This window comes from Panthera uncia, chromosome B1 (assembly GCF_023721935.1).
Source record: "Panthera uncia isolate 11264 chromosome B1, Puncia_PCG_1.0, whole genome shotgun sequence".
NCBI classification, from domain to species: Eukaryota; Metazoa; Chordata; class Mammalia; order Carnivora; family Felidae; genus Panthera; species Panthera uncia.
In genome coordinates, this window is record NC_064811.1 from 32,696,728 (window position 1) to 32,721,014 (window position 24,287).

General features: G+C 35.4%; 1 protein-coding gene across 11 annotated transcripts in view; it reads left to right on the forward strand.

Annotated features, from left to right (window-relative positions):
- The window catches only part of N4BP2 (NEDD4 binding protein 2), a 154,218-nt gene that overhangs the window by 18,150 nt on the left and 111,781 nt on the right, over positions 1 to 24,287 (forward strand). For 9 of the 11 annotated variants that reach the window (XM_049631898.1, XM_049631899.1, XM_049631891.1 and 6 more), the window contains exons 3-7: positions 4,748 to 4,830; positions 6,535 to 6,877; positions 10,712 to 11,852; positions 12,434 to 12,558; positions 19,398 to 19,486. In XM_049631898.1, coding sequence (XP_049487855.1) covers positions 6,649 to 6,877; positions 10,712 to 11,852; positions 12,434 to 12,558; positions 19,398 to 19,486 — 1,584 coding nt within the window. In that variant the 5' untranslated portion in view covers positions 4,748 to 4,830; positions 6,535 to 6,648. The remainder of the gene's footprint in view (positions 1 to 4,747; positions 4,831 to 6,534; positions 6,878 to 10,711; positions 11,853 to 12,433; positions 12,559 to 19,397; positions 19,487 to 24,287) is intronic. The other 2 variants (XM_049631892.1, XM_049631900.1) reach the window with 2 other exon arrangements.

Genomic DNA, 24,287 nt, shown 5'->3' on the forward strand with positions numbered 1-24,287 from the left:
GTATTTAAGAGTCTGGCTTTTTTTTGGTCTTTTTTTTTCTTTCTTCATTCGTTTTGTTTGTTAAGTTCCACATATGTGTGAAATAATATGATATTTGTCTTTCTCTGATTGGCTTGTTTTACTTAGCATTATACCTTCTGGGCTCATCCATGTTGTTGCAAGTAGCAAAATTTCATTCATTTTTATGGCTGAATAATATTCCACTGTGTATGTGTATGTACACATACCACATCCTCTTTATCTAATCATCTATCAGTGGACACTTGAGTTGCTTCCATATCTTGGCTGTTGAAAATAATGCTAATCTTTTTGAATTAGTATTCTCATTTTCTTTGGGATAGTACCCAATAGTGGAATTACTGGATCATATGGAAATTATATCTTTAATTTTTTGAGGACCTTCCATACAGCTCAATACCAAAAACCCCAAATAATCTGATTAAAAATGGGCAGAGGGGCTGCCTGGGTGGCTCAGTCAGTTAAGCGGTTGACTTCGGCTCAGGTCATGATTTCATGTTGTGTGGGTTTAAGCCCTGCGTCAGGCTTTGTGCTGAAAGCTCAAAGCATGGAGCCTGTTTTGGATTCTGTTTCCCTTTCTCTGTCCCTTCCCTGTTCGTGCTCTGTCTCTTTCTTTCTCTCAAAAATAAACATTTGAAAAAAAAATGGGCAGAGGACCTGAATAGACATTTTTCTAAAGAAGACATACAGATGGGCAACAGACAAATGAAAAGATGCTCAACATCACTAATCATTGGGGAAATGCAAATTAAAACAATAATGAGATACCGCATGTTTTTTTCTTAACATGTTTATTTTTGAGAGACAAAGTACACATGGGAGTGGGAGAGTGACAGAGAGAGAGGGAGACAGGATTGGAAGCAGGCTCTGGCTGACAGCAGAAAGCCTGATGCGGGGCTTGAACTCACGAACAATGAGATCATGACCTGAGCTGAAGTTGGATGCTTAACTGACTGAGCCACCGAGGGGCCCCAAGATATCACGTTACACCTGTTAGAATGGCCAAAATTAAAAATGCAAGAAGAAACAAGTGTTGGCGAGGATGTGGAGAAAAAGGAACCCTTGTGCATTGTTGGTAGATAGAGCAATTTTAGTGTAGTTGTAGAAATGGTGGCGGCAAAACCCTGTTTATGAAAGAATGGAAGAAGAGAAATGGGAAACCATTGCTGTATGTTATACATGTTTTTCCTTAATTTTGTTTTTGATATATAGGTATTTTACATTTAATGTGGCTAGATGTGTTAGTACTTTTTTCTTTTAAGACTTCCTCTTTGTACTTTTTTGCTTATAAAGTTTCTTATCTTCCTAAGATGGGATATTCACTTGCTCCATGAAACTTATATTCCTGAACAGTGTTGTCCAATAGAACTTTCTGCACTGATAGGAAAGTTTACTATTTCTGCTGTCCAGTATGATAGTCATTAACCACATGTAGTAATTGGACATTTGAAATGTGACTCATATGAGGAAACGAATTTTTAATTTAACATGCTTTTTTTCAAAATTAAACTTTTTATTTTGAGATTGTAGATTCACATGAAGTTCTGATAAATAATATAGAGAAGTCTCCTGTGCTTTTACCCAGTTCCCCCAATGAAACACCTTTGCACAACTTTATTATGGCATCACAACCGAGATATTGTCATTAGTACAGAATATTTCCATCACTATAAGAATCTCTCAACTTACCCATTTATAGCCACACCCACTTGCCCCTTCCTCCCATCCCTTCCTTAACCTTTGGCAATCATTAATCTATTTCTGTAATTTTGTCATTTCAAAAATGTTACATTAATGAGATTATTCAATATATAGCCTTTGGGGATTGGCTTTTTTCCACTCAGCACAACTGTCTGGAATTTCATCTAGGTTGTTTTATATATCATTAGTATGTTCTTTTTTATTGCTGACTAGTATTTCATGGAATGGAAGTACCATAATTTGTTTAACTGTTCACCCATTGAAGGACATCTGAATTGTTTTCTAGTTTTTGGTTTAATGAATAGAGCTGCTATAAACATTGTGTACAGGTTTTTGGGTGAACATAATTTTTCATTTCTCTTAGATAAATGCCCAGGAATGCAATTGCTGAATTGTTGTATGGTGTTGTGCACACATACATGCACAAGCAGGGGAAGAACAGGGAGGAGGAGAGAGAGAATCCCAAGCAGGCTCCGTGCTGTCAGTGCGGAGCCCAACATGGGGCTCCATCTCACAAACTGAGAGATCATGACCTAAACCGAAATCAAGAATTGGTGGCATGACTAACTGAGCCACCCAGGTGCCCCACATGTTTAGTTTTTAAAGAAACTACCAAACCGTTTTCCACTGTGGCTGTACTATTTTACATTCCCATCAGAGCGTATGGGCCATCCAGTTTCTCTGTATCCTTGCCAGCATGTGGTGTTGTCATTAGTTTTTATGTTAGCCAGTTTGATAGATGTGTAAGTAATATCTCCTTGTATGTAGTTTTAATTTGTATTTACCTAATGCCTCAAGGTGTTGAACATCTTTTATGTGCCTATTTGCCATTTGTACATCCTTTTGGTGTTACGCTTTTTGCCCATTTTCTAGTTGAATTGTTTTTTATTGTGGAGTTTGATAAGTTCTTTATATATTTCAGATGTTAATCTTTTGTTGGATACATGGTATGCAAATATTTTCTCCAATCTGTAGCTTGTCTTTTCATCTTCTTAACACGGTCTTTCACGGAGCAAAACTTTTTAATTTTGATGAAGTACAGTTTACCAGTTTTTCCTATGGGTCATGCTTTTGGTGTTTCTGTTTAGCTCTAGGTCATGGAGATTTTCTCCTGTTTTTTTTTTTTTTTTTTCTAAAATGTTTATAGTTTTATGGATTTCAGTTCTTGATCCATTTTGAGTTAATTTTTCTGTGAAGTGTGAGACTTAGGTCAAAGTTTTTTTTTTTTTATCTGTGGATGTCCACTGGCTGCAGTTTCATTTGTTGGAACAGACTATCTTTTCTCCATTAAATTGTCATTTGTACTTTCGTTAAAAGTTAGTTGGGCATATTTATGTTGGTGTATTTCTGGGTTCTCTCTTCTGTTTCCAGCTCTATATTCTGTTTTCGTATCTACATGTCTGTCCCTCCACTGATACCATACAGGCTTGATTAGTGTAGTGATATAACAAATCTTGAAGTTCAGTTGATTGATTCTTCTCTTTCAGAATTGTTTTAGCTATTCTAGTTCCTTTGTCTTTCCCATTTAATTGTAGAATAATCTTGTCCTTATCCACAAAAAATCTTGCTGGGGTTTTGGTAGGAATTCTGTATCTCAATTTGGGGAGAATTGACATCTTTACTATGTTCAGTCTTCTAGTCCATGAACATGCTATGTCTTTCCATTTATTTAGATCTTTGATTTCTTTCATCAGTGTTTTATATAAAGCTTTCAGCATACAGGGTTCTGTAGTGATACCCTTTTTACATTCCTGACATTGGTAATTTGTGTCTTCTCTCTTTTCTTCTTTGTTACTCATGCTAGAGATTTGTCATTTTTTAAAGATCTTTTTAAAGAACTGTCAATTTGTGGGGTACCTGGGTGGCTCAGTTGTTAAATGTCTGATTCTTGGTTTTGGCTCAGGTCATGATCTCATGGTTTGTGAGTTTGAGCCCCCATTTCAGGTTCTGCGCTGACAGTGCAGAACCGGCTTAAGATTCTCTCTCTCTCTCTCTCTCTCTCTCTCTCTTCCTCTTTCTCTCTCTCTCTCTCTCTCTCTCTCTCTGCCCCTCCCCCCGTGTGAGTGTGTGTGTGTGTGTGTGTGTGTGTGTGTGCACTCTTAAAATAAGTAAATAAATTTAAAAAAACTATCAGTTTGTTTCACTTATTTTTCTCTTTTGCTTTTCTGTTTTCAGTTTCATTAATTTTTGCTCTTATTTTTATTATTCCTTTCCTTCTGTTGGGTTTGAGTTTGGGTTTGTTTTGCTCTTTTTCTAGGTAATTGTGATGGGGGCTTAGGTTATTGATCAATTTGAGACTTTTCCTCTTTTGTAATGTTGTATGCATTTGGTTGTAAATTTGCTATAAATGTCCACCATTGCTGCTTTAGCTGTGTCCTACAAATTTTGATATGGTATATTTTCATTTTCATTCATTTCAGTGTATTTAAAAAGTTTTCTTGAGACTTTCTCTGTGGCCCATGGATTATTTAGTATATTGCTTAGGTTCCAAGTGTTTGAAGATGTATTGGTTATCTTTCTGTTAATTGATTTCTAGCTTGATTCCGTTGTGTGATTTCAGTTCTTTTAAATTTGTTGGGGTTTGTTTTAAAATCTAGGCTATGATCTATCTTGGTACATATTCAGTGGGCACTTGAAAATAATGTATTCTGTTGGATGGAGTGTTCTATAAATGTTGATTATCCTTAATTGATAGTGTTAATTGTGTTCTGTATCGTTGGTGTTCTGTATCCTAGATGATCTTCTGTCTAGTTATTCTACCAATTGTTGAGAGAGGGCTTTTGAAGTTTCTGTAATTGTGGATTTGTCCATGTCTCATTTCAATTGTCAGTTTCTGTTTCACTTATTTAGTGACTCTGTTGTTTGGTGCATATACATTTAGGGTTGCCTTGGTGGTCTGAAACTTTATGATTATATAAGGCCCTTCTCTGTCCCTGGTAATTTTTTCCCCCTCTGAATTCTACTTTATGTGCTATTAATATATAAAGGTGTAATTTTATTTAATTTTAATTAATTTAAATTTAAATAGGCACATGTGGCTGGTGGCTGCCATATTGACAGTGCTGTTCTGGAAGATGGAGAGAACTATGACACAATAAGTTTAATTAAAAGGTAAATTTTATAGTATGGGTATTATGGGCAGTGGGAAGTCAGGGAAGGGAGATTGATTGGGGCAGAGGGATTGGGGGAGATGATTTTAAATTGGGTAATCAAAGAAGAAATCATTAACTGACACTTGAATAAAGGTTTGGAGGAGTGAGATTACCAATGCAAATATTTTGGGGAAGAATATATCAAAGGCCATCAGGGAGGTGAGCCACTGTAAGAACTTAGGTTTTACTGAGTGGCATGGTGAACCACTTGAAGATTTAGAGCAGGCCCTGATTCTGACTTGTTATGTGTCATATGTATGTATGTATGTATGTATGTATGTATGTATGTTTTATGTTGCTGTATGAACATCATTCTGGCTGGTGTGTTGAAAATAGACTGTAGGAGACAAGAGTTGGAAGCAGAAAGAACATTTAGGACACCAGAATACGAGTAAATGATGAAAGTAGCTAGATCAAATGGTTAGAGCAGATTTGGGGGAAAATATCATTTAGTTTTGCATATGTTAAATTTGAAATGGCTATTAGATACATCCAGGTGAAGAGAGCAAATAGACTATCTGGGGTTCTTCAGATCAATGAGTCCCTGCCCTTGTGGAGCTTACACTTTACTTGAGTATGGGTAGTAAATATAAAAAAAGAAAACAAAAAAACCCGAAATGAAGTATGTACTGTGTTAGAAGATGATTAAGTCTTATGGGGAAATTCAAGTTAGGAAAGGATAAGTGTTGTTGGGACTGACTTCCTGAGTAGGTAACATTTGAGTAATGATAGGAAGGTGGTGAGGAAATAAATGTGATAGATACTTGAGAGAGTAGTAGTTTAGGTAGAGGGAACCAAATCTAAAGGTTCCTGGGAAGAGCATGGCTGGTGTGGTTAAAGAAGAACAAGGAGGTAAAGTGTGGCTGGAGTGGCACTGAGCAAGGTCTGGGGATGACAGCACTGAAGTAACCAGTGTCTGGGTTATAGGCTATTTTAAGAGTTCTGGCTTTTACCCTGAATGAGATGGGAAGCCAGCAAATAGTTAAGCAGAAGAGATGTATGATCTGACTTAATGGTTTAACTGAGTCACTCTGATTGCTGTGCTAAATATAAATAGACTGTGAAGGGGCAAGGATGGAAGCAAAGAGATTGGTTTGGAGACTTTTGTAAGTAATCTAGGCAACAGGCTGTGGTAGTGGTGAGATAGTGAGGAAAGGTCATATTCTGGATGCATTTTGAGGGTAGTATTGACAAAATTGGCTTACAGTTTGGATGTGGGATGAGAAGAGTTAGGAATACAAGATTTTTGACCCAAGCAATTGGAAGGATAGAGTTGCATTAATTAAGATGGGAAAGACTGAGAAGAGCAGGTGTGAAGTAGGTGATCAGGAGCTCAGTTTTGGACATGTTAAGTTGATGATGCCTATTAGACATCCAAATGTAGATGTTCAGTAGACATTGTCATTATGAATATTGTTTTTTGTTTTTTGAAATGAAATGCTAATTAAAACAGTATACTCGCTGTTGTGAAGATACATTATATTTGTTAATATCTTAAATTTTTAACATGTTCAATCCTGGCAAAACTTGAATATTTTGGAGAGAAAAGTTGTTTGACTGCTTTTTGGCTTTGCTGCCAGAGTTGATGGTACTTTCTTAGAGTCAAATAAAGATACCATTCTGATTTTATAGTCTGAGTGTCTTTACTTACTTTCTATTTTAGGTCCTATTACTGCTGGATTGTGCAAGATATTTAACCGTGTTTTCTTTGAGGTATGACTTAAATATCAAACATCTTAAATAAGAAAAGGGAAACATTTTAGTTTTGGAAGTCAGAATGCCAAGGAGAAGGAAAAATCTTGGGGGAAATCCTTTTCGGAAGACCGCAAGCTCTAAGGAAGTTGTCGTATCCAGTGTTGCTAGTCATGAGGAGCCAACCACTACTCTTCCTTCCATGTGTGAGACAAAAGTTGATCAGGAAGAACTCTTCACCAGTATCTCAGAGATGTTTTCTGATCTGGATCCCGATGTAGTGTATTTGATGCTTTCTGAATGTGATTTCAAAGGTGAGAAAAAGTTTAGTTTGAATCCTTTGCATCATGTAAGAAGACTTCATGTACTATGCCATGACCAGCAGTAATATAGAAAAATGATTGCCTTCTTTCTCTTTGGTTAATTTATTGAGCATCTGCTATGGGCAAGTTATTAAGTTTGGTATTGTGAAGGATATGAGGAAGAAGAAAGCATAGTTTTTTCTGCTTTCAAGATACGTATAGTTCTAAATATAAGATGTATGTATAGATACCATATTCTATGTTTTATTTCTTTTTATCTTCCCTCTAGAACAGGTTGGAGCTACCAACATTTTGGACTGGATAATTCTTTGTTGTGAGTGGCTTTCCTGTGCATAGTAGGATGTTTAGCAGCATCCCTGGCCTGTACTTTGTAGATGCCAGTAGCAACCTTCAGCAGCCCTTTTGACAAATTAAAAATGGCTCCACCTATTGTCATATTTCCCTTGGGGAGCAGAATCATCCCCAGCTGAAAACCACTGTCTTAGGATGTAAGCTCCATAAAGACAGATCTCATAAAATATTTTTATTGCTGTATCCCCAGCCCCTAAAATGGCTAATGACTCATATTAGGACCTCAGTAAATATTTATTGAGTGAAAAGATATTTTTATTTTTTTAGAGAGTGGAGGGAGGAGATGAGGGGGAGAGGGAGGGAGAGAAAGAGAGAGAGAATCTTAAGCAGGGGAGCCTGATGTGGGGCTCGATCCCACAACCCTGGGATCATGACCTGAGCTGAAATCAAGAGTCAGACACAACCAACTGAGCCATCCAGGTTTTCTGAGGGAAAAGATTGTAATTGTGGGAATGAGAGCTTATTAAGAGTTGATGCTAATAGAGTAGTACTTCACAATATTGGCTTTGGAATCAGGAAATCTGGGTTAGGTTTCCAGCTCTGCCACTAACCTCTCTGGCTCTGTTTTCTTATTTGTTAATGAGAAAAATAAAAGTATGTACTTCATAGGACTTTTGGTGAGAACCGAGGTTTGTTTGTTTGTTTGGTCAAGTCTTCAGTATAGTATTATTAATAACTTGTAATAAATTGTTTAGAAGTATGTTGACAGACAAGAAACTATCAAAGTTGACTGAATGAGTAAATTAAATATTGCTTTAATACTTTAGTACTTCAAATGTTGATGCTCAGTATTGCTATTGGCTATGATTAGTATAAGATAAAATTATTCTGGATTGGGGAAGTTTTGGTAATGCATGATAAACTTCACTTTTATTCTTTATGCAGTCTGTGATGTGAGCTTAAGTATTCTGTTATGTATGCAGAAAAACAGTTTTCAGCAGTCTGCATAATGCTCAGAAATGACAGTGTATAGAGTTTTATGTGTGACTTCAACATTTATTTCTTAATGTTGATGTGTTTAAAATTTATTTGTTTCACATACACTAACATAAGCAATGAGGAATTACAAGAAAAATATATTGCCCTTACATCCTAACAAAAAATGTTTCTCTTTTCAAGGATCTTCTCTACATCTTGTTCATAAATACTGATATTTTGAGCATTTTGAAATGATAACATTGATGAAATTGTGTATTTTGATTTTTAAGCGTAACAAGCATTTTTTCAGTGTTGCTATGATCTTTATACTTATTTTTAATAGCTTCAAATATTCCACTGAAATGTTGTGCTCTAGTTTATTTAATTGTAACTAAGTTTTTCATGAATAATTAATACAGCACAGGACATCTTGGTACAAATCGCCTTTCCCTTCTTTTGGCTTTTTTTCTTAGTCCCAACGTTTTATTTCCTCATGTCACAAGGTAAGAACAGTTTTCAGCTCTTGGAAATGTGCTGCTGAATTTGCCTACAAGAGGTGTGCCCAGTTGCCATCCCTCCAGGACTGTATAAGTACCGTGGTTTCACCACAGCTGTTTCAGCACTGTGTAGTATGACCTCACGATTTTAATAGGAATAAAATTTTGCTTTGTCTTAATTTGTTTTTTCTTTAAATAAACAGGATTATTGAACATTTTTGCATATGGCTTATTAATTATTATATTCTTGTGTGAATTTTTATGTGTTTTTATTATTTTATACCATTGTTTTAATTTTTCCAACACCCTGTGTATCTCTTGCGTGATACAAATATCCTGATCTTTTACTTACTTTTACATAATACTGTGTTTTTATTATATACACATTAATTTTTTGGGTTGATCTTGTGGTTTTTCTATCATGTACATTTTCTTCATAGAAATACCTTTTGTGTTTGCTTTCTTCCTTTTTCTTTTTTTTTTCTTTTCTTTTCTTTCTTTTTTTTTTTTTTTTTCTTCATGTTTAGGGCTTCTAACCTTTGTACTATTGCTATAATCTCCTAACTGGTCTCTCTGCCGGGCTTGCCCCTCCAATCCCTCTTTGTTTTTCTTCTTAAGGGAACATTAATTGGGTGCTTACTAGGTGCCAGTCCTTATGCACAGCACTTTTTCACGGATTATCTCATTTAATCCTCACAACAACCCTATGAGGTAGGTACTTTTATTATCCCCATATTGCAAATGAGAAAATCAAGGCTTACGCAAGTTAAGTAACTTGTTCGAGGGTCATAGCCAACAAGTAGGAATTTAAATGTTGGTTTTCTGACTCCAGACCAGAGCTGTTACCTACTGTGCTGTGCTTCATTTTCATATTTCCTTAAGACAAAGCACAAAAATAAGCAAAAGGCTCTGTATTTGTGTTATAAGGGAAAGAGCTCAGCATTGGAGTCAGACATACCAGGCCTGGCTCTGTCACTTAGTATCTGTGTGATTTGGGCCAAGTTAATATACTTTTTGAACTTTATTTTCTTCATCTATTTGCTAGATACACTAACCCTCATAGTATTATTTGAGGGTTCATATCGGTGATATATATAAAGCTCCTAGTTCAAATGTGGTGACAGATAGTTTCTTTAGAAAATAAAATTGATATTTCTTACCTTGACATACAAGACTCTTCCCAATTTCACTTGATCTTTTCCAGTTTTGTCTCCTTTTATCCACCATAGCACTGTATACCCATACTCCAACTAACTTCTCTTAATACTTAAACATACTTTGTGTTTTCAAGACCAGCTTTGCCTTTCCTTCCTGTGTCTGACAAGTTTCTTTTTAATCTTCAAGTCCCAGTTCACATATTACCTTACGTGAAATCTTTCCTTATGCTCTTATAAGGCTGTTATAGCATTTGTGTATTACTAAAAATGTGCATTATTTAATCTATATTATAATATAATTGTTTTCTAATTTGATTATCTTTAATTGCCTCCATTAGATTGCAAAAATCTCTTAAGTGTAGTAAAAACTATGTCTTATTTATCTTTGTACAATGTATGTCCGATATATAGTATATGCTGATACTTATTTTTTGTATTAAGTGAAATTTATAGCATTAACCATATAAACAGATTAGATTTACAGGAGAGTACTGAAAATACTTTGTACTTAAAAGGACATGCAGTTGCTCAGTATTGAATAAATTAACTGGTTTTAGGGTCTTTATAAATAACTGTAATGTATATAATTATAGATATCTTTAGATACAATTTATAAATATTTTGCTAATTCACATTTATCAGAGACCTTCTACTTGATGGTAATTTATTAGCCTAGTTTATTACAGCTTGTCTGAAAGTAACAACATTGTATGACTCCATCATTCAAACCTTTCACTAATACAGACTGGTATATTAGTAAAATATTAAATAAAAAAATTACTTGAATATTTATAAATTTCTATATTCCATTCAGTGCAAAAAGTATAATTTTACATGGATTTTAATCAAATTGTATTTTACTATTTTCAATATACATTTATATTGTTGTCCTTGTTGTACAGTTGAAAATGCAATGGATTGTCTATTAGAATTATCTGCCTCTGATGCCAAGGTAGAAGAATCATCTTCAAAAAGCTTCATTGCTTCTGAGAGCCAAGTAAGTGCTGTGGGACGTGAAATAATGGAAAAGTATCCTCCTGAAGAAGAGAGTGAAGATTCAAAAATGGATTCATTTTTGGACATGCAGCTAACCGAAGACTTGGATTCCTTAATACAGAATGCTTTTGAGAAATTGAACTCTTCTGATGACCAAGTGTACTCATTTTTGCCTTTGCAAAGTGTTAATAGTTTTAGTGACCCAAGTGCATTTGTAAATTCAGATGCAAGTAGCATGACTTCCATTCTTTCTACAGAAAATGTGGATTTGAACAGTGAAAATGTAGAGAATTCTGCCTCTGCATTAAGTTCAAACACCGTAACTTCACATTCTGTTTCAGATGAGTCCAAAAGTTTTATAAAGGATGACACATTGGCATTGGAAGATTCTCTTCTCAGTGGTTCTTTAAATGTAGCAAGTGACAGTATGGTGGGTGGTAGCAATCGTGGTCAAAGACCTAAAGAGCTTTTAGAAACTGAGTATGTTGAGACTCCGTTCTCTCAAGCCCCTGTAGATTTGGATGACAGTGAACCTCAGGCTTTAAGCCTTACTGTGCAAAATCTGGGGCTTGATTTACTAGGCACAGGTGGGGATCAGAAATCTGCTTCTGTCCCTGATATGTTCCTACCTTCCGAAGAGTTCAATTTCAAACCGCACAAACATACTGAACTGCCGTCAAAGGGGAAAGATGTGAATTACTGCCCAGTACTTACCCCTCTCCCTCTACTGCTGCCTCCTCCTCCACCTCCACCAATGTGGAATCCAATGATTCCTGCTTTTGACCTCTTTCAAGGAAACCATGGCTTTGTAGCTCCTGTCGTAACCACCGCTACACACTGGAGACCTGTCAACTACACTTTTCCCCCTCCGGTTATTTCGCACACTTCCCTGACAAAGGTATGGAGAAATAAAGAGGGAGCAAGTGCTTATCAAGTACAAGAAACCCCAGTTTCTCAGGTTGTAAGAAAGAAGACATCATCTTATGTTGGACTAGTTCTTGTTCTTCTCAGAGGGCTTCCAGGATCAGGAAAATCTTTTTTGGCAAGGTATGAGGTTTAATTGAGTTTTTAAAAAAGTATGATGCATGAACCTGAGCATTTATAACAGATAGAGAATATGAATATGTGAAATGCTTTTGCTTAATAGATATGTTTAGTAACCACTGAAATCTTTTCTTTTCACTAATTTTTTCTTACTTTGTGGCTGATAGCAGCACTCTTTTCTCCAGGAGTTTTTTATTTTATCTTAGCATGTCATTTTGGGAGACAGAATAGAAGAAAAATTTAAAGATGGTTTCAAGATTGTGAGCTTTTGAAGTCAGTAGAAATAGCTTTATGGAAGAGAACTAATTTGGGTAGGAGAAAAATAAGTTCAACTTTGATTATAGAATTAAAAAGCCATAATTGGTTTTGAATTCAAGGAACAAAATAGGTTTGTTTTAGGTCAGTTTTCTTGGGAGTCAATCTTCTGCTTAGAGCATTTCCAATGTGATTTGTTTGAATATTATTATATTCTCACTTTTAAATAACCATGCTTGAGTTCTTTATTTGGATTATGACCTTGTGAAAATTAGGAGAGAGAATTTAGAAGAAAAATTAATGAAAACAATTCCATTTATCATTCACAGGACTTTGCAAGAGGATAATCCTAGTGGAGTCATTCTTAGTACTGATGATTATTTTTACATAAATGGACAGTACCAGTTTGATGTAAAATACTTAGGAGAAGCACATGAATGGAACCAGAATCGTGGTAAGAATAGACATTAGATTCTGGGTAATATTAAGAGCAATATAAAGTATTTGTATTTTGATAGATATATAATTTTTAGGAAGTTATGATTCCCTTTAATTAAAGTTTTTAATTAAACTTAAAAAATAAAGTGAATTATTCAACTATATATAATATGTAAAATTATAATAATTGTTATGTTACATAGTAAGAAGTGAAGGAGGTCATCATATCTCACAGAGTTGTTATGAGGATTAAAGGAGTTAGTTTTTGTAAAATGCTTAGAACATTGCATGACATGTTTAAGTTTTATTTAATGAATGGGAATCTTGTCACAAGTGTACCAGATTTTCTATATGGGTCTCAGAAGAGCTCAAGATGGTTCCAGTTGTCTCCTATGCTCTGGTTCCTGTTTCCTGAAATGGATTGGTGTTGTTAACTGCTACTTTTTCCTAGATTGATTTACTTGTTAAGGGAGGCAGTGTGAGAGTAAAAGTGGCTCTCCTCAAACTGAATTTGTAGAGAAGTCAGAGATAAAACCTTACTATTTTTATTAGTGCAACTGTCTGTTCACTGAAGACAGTTTTATCATGAAATGTTGTATTTTATGTTATGAATAGTTTGAATTTCATATGAAGAATTTGTAATACACATCGACAATATTTTCACCTTTATTTTATGGTAAATGCACTGTATAAGTGATTCTTGAATTTGCCATCTGAAGGCATTAAATTTTTCTGTGTTTTTTTCTTGAACTGAATATTAAAGTGAGAACTCAGGAATGTGAAAATACTAACACAACAAAAAATAAAGAAAACAATATGATGTGGTGAATAGTCTTGGATATGGCAGTTGCTAGCTATGTGATATTTTACAAATTATCTACACTCTCCAAGGCCTATTGTCTTCAGCTGTAAAAGGGCTTAATAATACTTAACCTTCATGATTGTTGTTAAGGTTAAATGAGAAAGAAGGGCCGAGCAGCGTTGAACATGCCCTTACTACTGTAATAGTCCTAGCAATAATAATATTAAATTAATAGGCAGAACTCTCTTATTTATTAAAAAATTTTCTTAATGTTTATTTACTTTTGAGAGAGAGAGCAGGCAAGGGGCAGAGAGAGGGAGACACAGAATCTGAAGCAGTCTCCCAGCTCTGAGATGTCAGCACAGAAGTCATGAACTGTGAGATCGTGATCTGAGTTGAAGTCGGGACGCTTGACTGACTGACCCACCGAGCCTCAGTAGGCAGAACTCTATGTTAAACAGCTTTATTGGGATAGTAATCACATGGTTTTAAGCATATTCAGAGTTCTACAACCATCACTACACTTTTAGAACATTTTTATCACCCCCAAAATATCCTACACCCATTAATATTCACTCCTCATTTCTCCCCAATCTCTCCCAGCCCTAGGCAACCACTAATTTACTTTCTGTCTCTAGGTTTGCCTATTCTGGGCATTTCATTTAATGGAATCATATAAGCCAATTTGACAATAAATTATATTTAAAAAATACAAAAAAATAAAAGAGATTAAAGATATCAAATTCTAATAAATAAATAAACGGAATCCTATAATATGTGGTCTTTTGTGAAAGAAAGCCTTCTTTTCACTTAGTATAATATTTTCAAGGTTCATGTTGTAGCATGTGTCAGTAATTCATTCCTTTATATGGCTGAATAATACTCCAGTTTATTGATAGGCCACATTTTATTTATTCATTCATCAGTTGGTGAACATTTGAATTGTTTCCACTTTTGCCTATTATGCATAATATTGCTATGAACATGTATGTCTATGTCTAACCTATTTAGGAATTGCCAACTGGTTTTCCAAGGCAACTGCACCATTTTACAATCCTGCTAGGAGTTTATGAGGGTCCCAACTTCTCCATATTGCCACCAATAGTTGTTATTGTCTGTCTTTTTGATTATAACTATCCTGGTGGATGTGAAGTGGTAGCTCATTGTGGTTTTTTTAAGTTTTTTTAAATTTTTTTTACATTTATTTATTTTTGAGACAGAGAGAGACAGAGCATGAATGGGGGAGGGTCAGAGAGAGAGGGAGACACAGAATCTGAAACAGGCTCCAGGCTCTGAGTTGTCAGCACAGAGCCTGACGTGGGGCTCGAACTCACGGACTGCGAGATCATGACCTGAGCCGAAGTTGGACACCCAACCGACTGAGCCACCCAGGCGCCCCAGCTCATTGTGGTTTTGATTGCATTTTCCTGGTGATTGAGGCTGTTGAGCATTCTTTGGTGTGTCCTTTTGCCCATTAGTTTATCTTCTTTGGAAAGTTGTTTAATTTTTTTTTCCCCTGAAGGTGTAATTAAAAGATTTTCAATACATTAATTATATTCAGGTACAATTTTTCCCTTAAAAAATAAATGGGAAAAAATTTCCTTGAAAAAAATGCATTTTTTCCTAAGTATCTTGTGTTGTTTTTTAAAAAATTATTTTTTTATTGGGGCACCTGGGTGGCTCAGTCGGTTAAGCGTCTGACTTGGGCTCAGGTCATGATCTTGTGGTTTATGAGTTCAAGTCCCGTGTCAGGCTCTGTGCTGACAGTTCAGAGTCTGGAGCCTGCTTCTGATTCTGTGTGTGTCTCTCTCTGCCCCTCCCCAACTTGCACTCTCTCTCAAAAATAAATAAACATTAAAAAAATTAAAAAAATTATTATTTTTTTCATCATAAGTGTACTCTTTAATCCCCATCATCTATTTCACCCATCTTCCCACCTATCCCCCCCTCTGGTAACTTTGTTCTGTATAGTGAAGAGTCTGTTCCTTGGTTTATCTCTCTCTCTTTTATTTTTTTCCCTTGTTTGTTTTGTTTTATAAATTCCATATATAAGTGAGATCACATGGTGTTTATCTCTCTGAATTATTTCACTTAGCATTACACTCCCTAGCTCTATCCATGTTGTTGCAAAATGGCAAGATTTCATTATTTTTTATGGCTGAATAATATCCTATGTGTGTGTATATATGATATATGTATATATAATATATAACATTTTTCATATGTGTGTGCGTGCGTGTGTGTGTATGTATGTGTATGTGTATGTGTGTCACCTTTATCTCCACATCCTTGCCAACACTTGTTGTTTCTTGTGTTTTTGATTTTAGTCATTCTGACAGGTGTGAGGTGATACCTCATTGTAGTTTTGATTTGCATTTCCCTGATGATGAGTGATGTTGAACATCATTTCATGTGTCCATTGCCCATCTGTATGTCTTCTTTGGAGAAATGTCTATTCATATCTCCTGCCCATTTTTTAATTGTATTATTTGTGTTTTGGGTGTTGAATTGTATAAATTCTTTATATATTGTGGATACTAACCCTTTATCAGATAAATCATTTGCAAATATCTTTTCCCATTCAATAGGTTGCCTTTTAGTTTTGTTGATTGTTTCCTTTGCTGTTCAGACACCTTTTATTTTGATGCAATCCCAGTAGTTTATTTTTGCTTTTAATTTGCTTCAGGAGACATAACTAGAAAAATGTTGCTATAGTGGATGACAGAGAAATTATTGCCTATGTCCTGCTTCAGGATTTTTATGGTTTCAGGTCTCACAATTAGGTCTTTAATCCATTTTGAGTTTGTTTTTGGGGATGGTGAAAGAAAGTGGCCCAGTTTCATTCTTTTGCACGAAGCTGTCCAGTTTTTCCAACACCATTTGTTGAAGAGACTGTTTTTTTCCCATGACATATTCATTCCTCCTTTGTTGAATATTAATTGACCATATAATTATAGGTTTATTTCTGGGTTTTCTATTCTGTTCATTTGATCTATGTGTTTCTTTTTATGCTAGAGCCATGTGATTTTAATTACTACTGCTTTGTAAAAGAACTTAAAATCTAAAATTGTGATACCTCCGGTTTTATTTTTCAAGATTGCTTTGGCTGTTCGTCTTTTGTGGTTCCATGCAAATTTTAGTATTTTTTTTTCTTTTTTGTTCTAGTTCTGTGAAAAATACTGTTAGTATTTTGGTAGGGATTGCATTAAATGTGTAAATTGCTTTGGGTAGTATGGACATTTTAACAATGTTTTCCTTCCAACCCACGAGCATGGAATATCTTCCCATTTGTTTGTGTTGTCTTCAATTCTTTCATCAGTTTTATAGTTTTCAAAGTACAGGTCTTTCACAACTCTTTGGTTGTTTATTCCTAGATATTTTATTGTTTTTGGTGCAATTGTAAATAGGACTGTTTTCTTAATTTCACTTTCTGCTGCTTCATTATCAGTGTATAGGAATGCATCCGCTTTCTGTACACTGATTTTGTTTCCTACAATTTTACTGAATTAATTGATCAGTTCTAGTAGTTTTTTGGTGAAGTCTTCAGGATTTTCTACATATAGTATCTCATGTCATCTGCAGATAGTGAGAGTTTTACTTTTTCCTTATCAATGTGGATGTCTTTTATTTCTTTATGTTGACTAATTACTGTGTCTAGGACTTTCAGCACTATGTTGAATAAAAGTCATGAGAGTTGACCTCCTTGTCTTGTTACTGATCTTAGGGCAAAAGCTCTCAATTTTTTAGCATTGAGTATGATATTGGCTGTGGGTTTTTCAAATACGGCCTTTATTATGATGAGGTATGTTCCCTCTAGACCTACTTTGTAGAGAGTTTTTATCAGGAATGGATGTCATACTTTGTCAAATGCTTTTTCTGCATCTGTTGAAATGATCCTATGATTTTTATCCTTTCTCTTATTGATGTGATATGTCATGATTGTTTTGCAAATATTGAACCACCCTGGCAACCCAGGAATAGATTCTGTTTGATCGTGGTGCATGATTTTTTAAATGTATTGTTGGATTTGGCTTGCTAATATTTTGTTGAGGATTCTTACATCTGTATTTTTACGTTTATATTCATGGCCTGTAGTGTTCTTTCTCTGTCTCTCTCTTTTTGTGCTGTTTATCTTGTTTTGTATGAGGGTAATGCTGGCCTCATAGAATGAATTTGGAAGTTTTCCTTCAGCTATTTTTTTGGAATAGTTTGAGAAGAATAGGTATTAACTCTTCTTTAAATGTTTGGTAGAATTTGCTTGTGAAGCCATCTGGTCCTGGACTTTTGTTTTTTGGGAGTTTTTTGATTAGTGATTCAATTTCATTGGTGGTAGTTGGTGTGTTCAAAATTTCTATTTCTTCCTGCTTTAGTTTTGGTAGTTATACGTTTCTAGGAATTTATTCATTTTCTCTAAGTTGTGCAGTTTGTTGGCATATAGGTTTTCATAATATTCTGTTACCATTATTTGTATTTCTGTGGTGTTGGTTGTTTTATCTCCTCTTTCATGAGTGATTTTGTTTATTTAGGTCCTCTTTTTTTAATAAGTCTGGCTAGAGGTTTGTCAGTTCTGTTGATCTTTTCTAAGAATCAGCTTCTGGTTTCATTGATTTCTTCCATTGTCTTTTTAGTTTCTATATCATTTATTTCTGTTCTAATCTTTATTATTTCTTTCCTTTTGCTGGGTTTGGGTTTTGTTTGTCTTCTTTTTCTAGCTCCTTAGTCTTTTGTTATTTTTAAATTGGATTATTTGCCTTTTTATTACTGAGTTGTAAGAGAGTACATGAAACTTTTAAAACTTCCAAATAGGGGCACCTGGGTGGCTCAGTCAGTTAAGCTTCTGACTTCGGCTCAGGTCATGCTCTCCTGGTTTTTGAGTTTGAACCCTGCTTTGAGCCTGTATTGGGCTGTGCGCTGACAAGCCCTCCGGACCTGGAGCCTGCTTCAGATTCTGTGTCTCCCTTTCTCACTGCCCCTCCCCTGCTCATGCTTGCACGCACGTACATGTGCACGCTCTCTCTCTCTCTCAAAAATAAATAAACATTAAAAAAAAAATAAAACTTTCAGCTAATTTCCTCGTAAGGCGTACTTATTGTGCTTCATCATTAATTTCCTGAATAGGTCTAATTCCTGGGGGAAAAAGGTAGTTTTATAAGAAAATCTCTTATACAGTGTTTAATAATGTTTTCTTTATTTCAAATCATTACATCTTTGTGTGTGTTTTTTTGTTTATATATTATGCTTGTTTGTTTTAAAACTCATGTTTGGAATAATTTTTGATTTATGGAAAGGTTGCAAAGGCAGTATAGAGTTTCTGTATACTCCTCCCCCATTTGCCTCTTCTGTTAACATTTTATATAACCATGGTACCTTTGTCAAGACTAAGAGATTAACAATGGTACATTATTATTATTATTATTATTGTTATTACTTTTAAATGTTTATGTATTTATTTTGAGAGAGAGAGAAAGCACACAAGCAGGGGAGGGACAGAGAGAGAGAGGGAGAGAGAGAATGCCAAGCAGGCTCTGTACTATCAGTGCAGTGCAGAGCTTGACATGGGGCTCGATCTCATAAACCTTGAGATCAACCTGAGCTGATATCAAGAGTCCGTTCTTTACCCAACTGAGCCACCCAGGCGCCCCAACAGAGGTACATTATCGTTAACTAAACTCTAGGCTTTATTTTGATATTAGTTTTTCTACTAAAGTTCTTATTCCTTCTAGAATCTTATCCAAGATACAATGTTGCTTTTAGGATGATATTAAGGATAGCTTTTCCCCCATATATGCTGTTTATACATGTAACACACATAAAACTTAGGTCAGTTTTTTAAAAAATATTCTGATTATAACTTTAGTATTTATTATCCAACACTTATCTGTACTTTAATTTTTATATACTCAAAAGTGATATTTAGAAGTTGAGTTGTGAGTAAAATTAGCACATATCCATGATTTTCAAATTATGAAAACAAGGTCAGATTTCAGAATTTCAAGAGAATACTTAATACTGTTATAAAAAGTGATTTTTCATTTTCTGTTTGTGTTTTTCAGCAAAAGAAGCATTTGAGAAGAAGGTGTCTCCTATAATAATAGACAATACAAACCTACAGGCATGGGAAATGAAGCCATATGTTTCTTTGGTTTGTATCATAAATTATCATAAGTCAGTAGTAGTAAGTTTGAAATTATTGGGGGATGTTAATTACACAAGTGAATCTCAAGCAAACAGCCCTTGGACTGTCTATAACTGAGCTTTCTGTGTACTTAAGCAAAATGAGAAAAATAGGAATCATTTTTGCGTAAAACTGAATTTATTCAGTTTTCAAATTCTGAGATTCAGTTTTTAAACTCTGAGATAGTTTTTGTTTTTGATGTCTTTTATGAAAAGGTAGTGGTATTAAATTATAATTTTATGTTTGTGTGCATATGCATAATTATAATTTAGGTGTGTGTGTGTGTGTGTGCGTGTGCGTGTGTGCGCACGTGTGTATACACACAAAATCTTTTTTCCTTATTGCTATTACTTGGCAGAATCAAAGTTGGTGGTCCTTTGTTAGTCCTTAAATTTCTTTTGAAAGTTTGCTCTTCGGATAAATTCAGAATTTTATAAATTCAACTATTTTCAGTTCTCCAAATTTGCCATATTCTTTTTTTTTTTTTTCCCAAGCTTTGATGTCACCTTTTTCAGGAAGTTAGCATTCATTAACTTACTAAAAAGCTGAATAGAGTACTCTTTCTGCTTTCCTGGCATCCTGGCTTACTTTTGTGATAGCCTTAAGCACACTGCTCTTATCAGTAGGTCATTGGGTTGGCTAACTTTTTTCTATAAAGCGCCAGATGGTAAATATTTTAGGTTTTGTGAGCCACATACAGTCTCTGTCGTATATTCTTTTTTTTTCTTTTCTTTTCAAATGATCCTTTAAAGATATAAAAGTTGGGGCACCTGGGTGGCTCAGTCGGTTAAGCATCCGACTTCGGCTCAGTCATGATCTCACAGTTCATGGGTTTGAGCCCCGCGTTGGGCTCTGTGCTGACAGCTTGGAACCTGGAGTCTGCTTCTGATTCTGTGTCTCCCTCTCTCTCTCTGCCCCTCCCCTGCTCACACTCTGTCTCTCAAAAATAAATAAATGTAAACAAAACAAAACTATCCTTAGCTCCTAGGCTGTACAAATACTGGCTAATGGGCCGAATTTGGCTCTTAAGCCATCTATATATTCTTGCAGGTAGGTCTGTTTTATTCATCGTTGACTCCTAGGATATAGCACTGGGTTTGGCATATAGTAAATATGTATTTGTTGGCTTAAAATGATGAATGAACGAAGCTTTTGTGATTATGGGGTATTCTTTATTTTACTCCCTCAATATTAGCACGTCTGGCACTTTAAAGCTCACTTTATGTTTCTTCAGTTAATGAATGTTGTGCTGCTTCTTTTGTGTTCTCAGCACGTCCAGCCTCTGCCTCCTTTGCTGTGTTTAGTGCACTTGTACTATTTTGAAGGTGTGACTCTTCATTTTCTGAAGAAAATTAATGTCATTTGAGAGCAAATGAGATTTTACTTCTGTGCAGGGGCAGTAGAGGGAACAAAGACTCAATTTTAGTCCATTGGAAGTTGAAATTCAGTTTGCTTTCTGGCCTCAGGAATTCCTAATTTCTAGTCTAACGTATTTATCATGGGAAATGCTTTCCCCCTTACCCTTACTTCTCTGTATGTTTTCCTTAGCTTCCTGCTATCATCTTAGAAAGTTCTTTAACACTTCATTTTCCTACATAGAAAATAAAGAAGGCTCTGCATTACTGAGTTACTGGTTTTCATTTAGCCTTCAGACTTCCATAATATTTTTCTTTCTCTTTTTTCTTATATAATAATTGAAATTATAAAGCTGTTTTTCCATTATTGATTCCTTGGCTATTCCCAACTCTACTTAGAAGTATGAATGACAAGGGGCGCTGGGGTAGCTCAGTTGGTTTAACTTCCAACTTCTGCTCAGGTCATGATCTTGCAGTTTGTCAGTTTGAGCCCTGAATCAGGCTCTGTGCTGACAGCTCAGAGCTTGGAGCCTGCTTTGGATTCTGTGTCTCCTTCTCTCTCTGCCGTTCCCCTGCTTGCACTCTTTCTCTCTCTCAAAAACAAATAAACATTAAAAAAAAATTAAAAAAGTATAAGTGACTGCTGCTTATCATAGAATGCCAAATTCATTTTTTCTTCAAAAAGAAGTAGTTATAGGAATTACTGTAGAGAAGGAGGATCCCTTTTTGCTGCTTTTGGTAACAAGATAATGAGAGCTGTGGGGGAGTGGAGTAGATTGGAGATAACAGTCTAATACTATCTTGACTGTCATTTACAAAAGTAGTTAAGTAGTGAGTTGAATAAGTAGCGAGCAGTCAGGTATGCTTAGTGGCATCTGGCAAAACTTATTACTTTGTTCTACGTATATATGTGTGTATATATATATATATATGTGGTTATATGTACATATATGTAGTTAAATATATATATATAACATATATATACGTGTATATATGTAGTTTTGTGTATATATGTATACACATATACATATGTAGTTTCCCTTGTGAGTTATCATATAGCTTAACGTAAATCAGAATCATCCCAAGTAATGTAACATCATTAAGATTTACCTATTGATATGGGAGTTGAAGAAGTCTTTAAATTCAGTCTCTTTTTTTTCTCTCTGTGTGTATGCATTTAAAATTAATTTGATCCTGAGAGCTATATGACACTCCTTTAGGTCATTAGAGACCAGGGCTGTTGCCAGGCCCTGAATAAAGTGTATGAAATTTGGTATTGAGGTGAGGAGATAGAAGTGAATAGAGTCATTACAGGGTATTATGTCACTTCCTACTGTGGTGTCTTGGTTGATTTTGGGACTTTTCTGTCAGAATGGCAGAAAATAGCAGTGAGTACTTTTGGCATCTTGTCATAAAACTGAGGGGGAGGGGATCAGTAGTGGGAGATGAGGTCAGAGATGTAATGGTGGTTGTGGAGATGGTAGGGCAGATTATATAAGGGCTCATAGATCACTGTAAGAATTTTAGATTTTACCGTGAGTGACATGGAAGATGTGTTAATCTGCTCAGGCTGTCATAATAAGATACCACGATTGGGTGTCTGAAACAACAAAAGTAGTTTGTTTGCTTTTTTTTCACAGTTCTGGAGGCTAAAAATCCCAGGTCAAGATATGGCATAGTTCTCTGGGTGAGAGTTGTTTTCTGGGCTTGCACATGGCTGCCTTCTTGCATGTTCTCTTATTGTATATAGTGAGTTCTTTGGTGTATCTTCTTGTATGCATACTAATCCTATCAGATCGGAGCCTTACCCTGATATCCTCATTTAATCTTGATTACTTCCATAAATGCCCTATCTCCAAATATAGTCACATGGGGTGAGTGAGGTTTGAAGGGACACAAACATTCAGTCCATAACCAGGTTTTAAGCAGAGTAGTGACGTGATCCATGACAGTTAACAGGATTGCTGTAGCCCAGTGCTGAGAATAGACTTGGGGTTGGGGCTGGAGTGGCAAGCATGGAAGCAGAGAGACTAGTTAGAGGGCTGTAGTTGTAATTAATGTAAGAGATCATATAGCTTAGACCAACATGGTGGCAGTGAAAGTGATGATGAGTAGTGATTAGATTCTGGATATATTTTTGAAAGTAAAACCAACTGAATTTCTTGTTGGATTGATATGGATGTGAATTCAGTGTGACATTAGGGTTGGTTTTTGGCCTGTGTAGTTGGAGGTTGCCATGAGCTGAGAATGATGGCGAAGGGTTTAGATAGAATAGTTTTGGAGTAATGGATTTCAAAAGTTTAGGTTTGAATATGTGAAGTTTGGTGAATAGGTAGCTGGATCTACGAGTCCAGAGGTCAGGAGTGAATTCTGAGCTAAAAATAGGTATTAGAGTCATTAACATATGGGTGATATTCAAAGCCAAGGAATGGGATGATATTACTAAAGAAGTGAGTATAGATTAAGAATAGAGGACCAAGGACTAAGTCAAGGACTAAGCATTCCACTGTGGGAAGAGTTGTGGGTGGAAAAGAAGGACTAGCAAAAAAGACTGAGGACACATTTTAGTGGAGCTGGAGGAAAAGCAAGTATGCAGGAACAAAGTGTCAGGAGAAAGAAGTGGTGAGCTGTGATAAATGCTGCTGAGAGTCAAGTAGGAGAGGACTGAGAATTAACTGTAGCATTTTTCAATGTGGAGGTAATTTGTGGTCTTGATGGGCAGTTTCAGTGGAGTAGCCAATTGGAGTGGGTTTAAGAGAAGTGATGAGAGGAATTGAAGATAGAGTGTAGTAATTCTTTTGAAGGCATTTTCCTGCAAAGGGAAGCAGGAAAATGGGGAGCTGGCAGAGGAAAGGGGATTAAGAGTAAAATGGGAGAAATAATTGAATGTGATAAGATTGATTCAAGATGGAGGGAAAAATTGATGATAACTCAGAGGGGAGAATTGCTGAACTTGGTTATTCTTGAGGTGGAGAGAGGAGATAGGATCTAGTGCAGAAGTGTAGGGCATAGCTTTTAGATAATAGTCCTATTAGAGTTTTGAAAAATTGAATGAGCTATTATTTGAAATAGCTTCAAAATTATAAAAGTAATGCATGTATGATAAATATTCAAATTATAAAAAAGAGTGCCAAAAAGTCTTTAATAGTATTTTTTAGAATCTTTCCAGAAGTTTTCTATATTGTGTAAAAATGTGTGATTAATTCTTTTTTACCCAAGTGAAAATTCTGTATCTTTCTTAACAGTTTATATTGGGGCCCTTTCTTTTTAACACATATAGTACTTTCAAAATTTCTGTAAGTATTTTCATTGTATGGTTGTACCTTCATTTATTTAGTCAGTTGCACATTAATAGTCACTGTGTTGTCTCCTTTTGCTATTACAAATAATAATGAACTGGATATCTTAGAGGT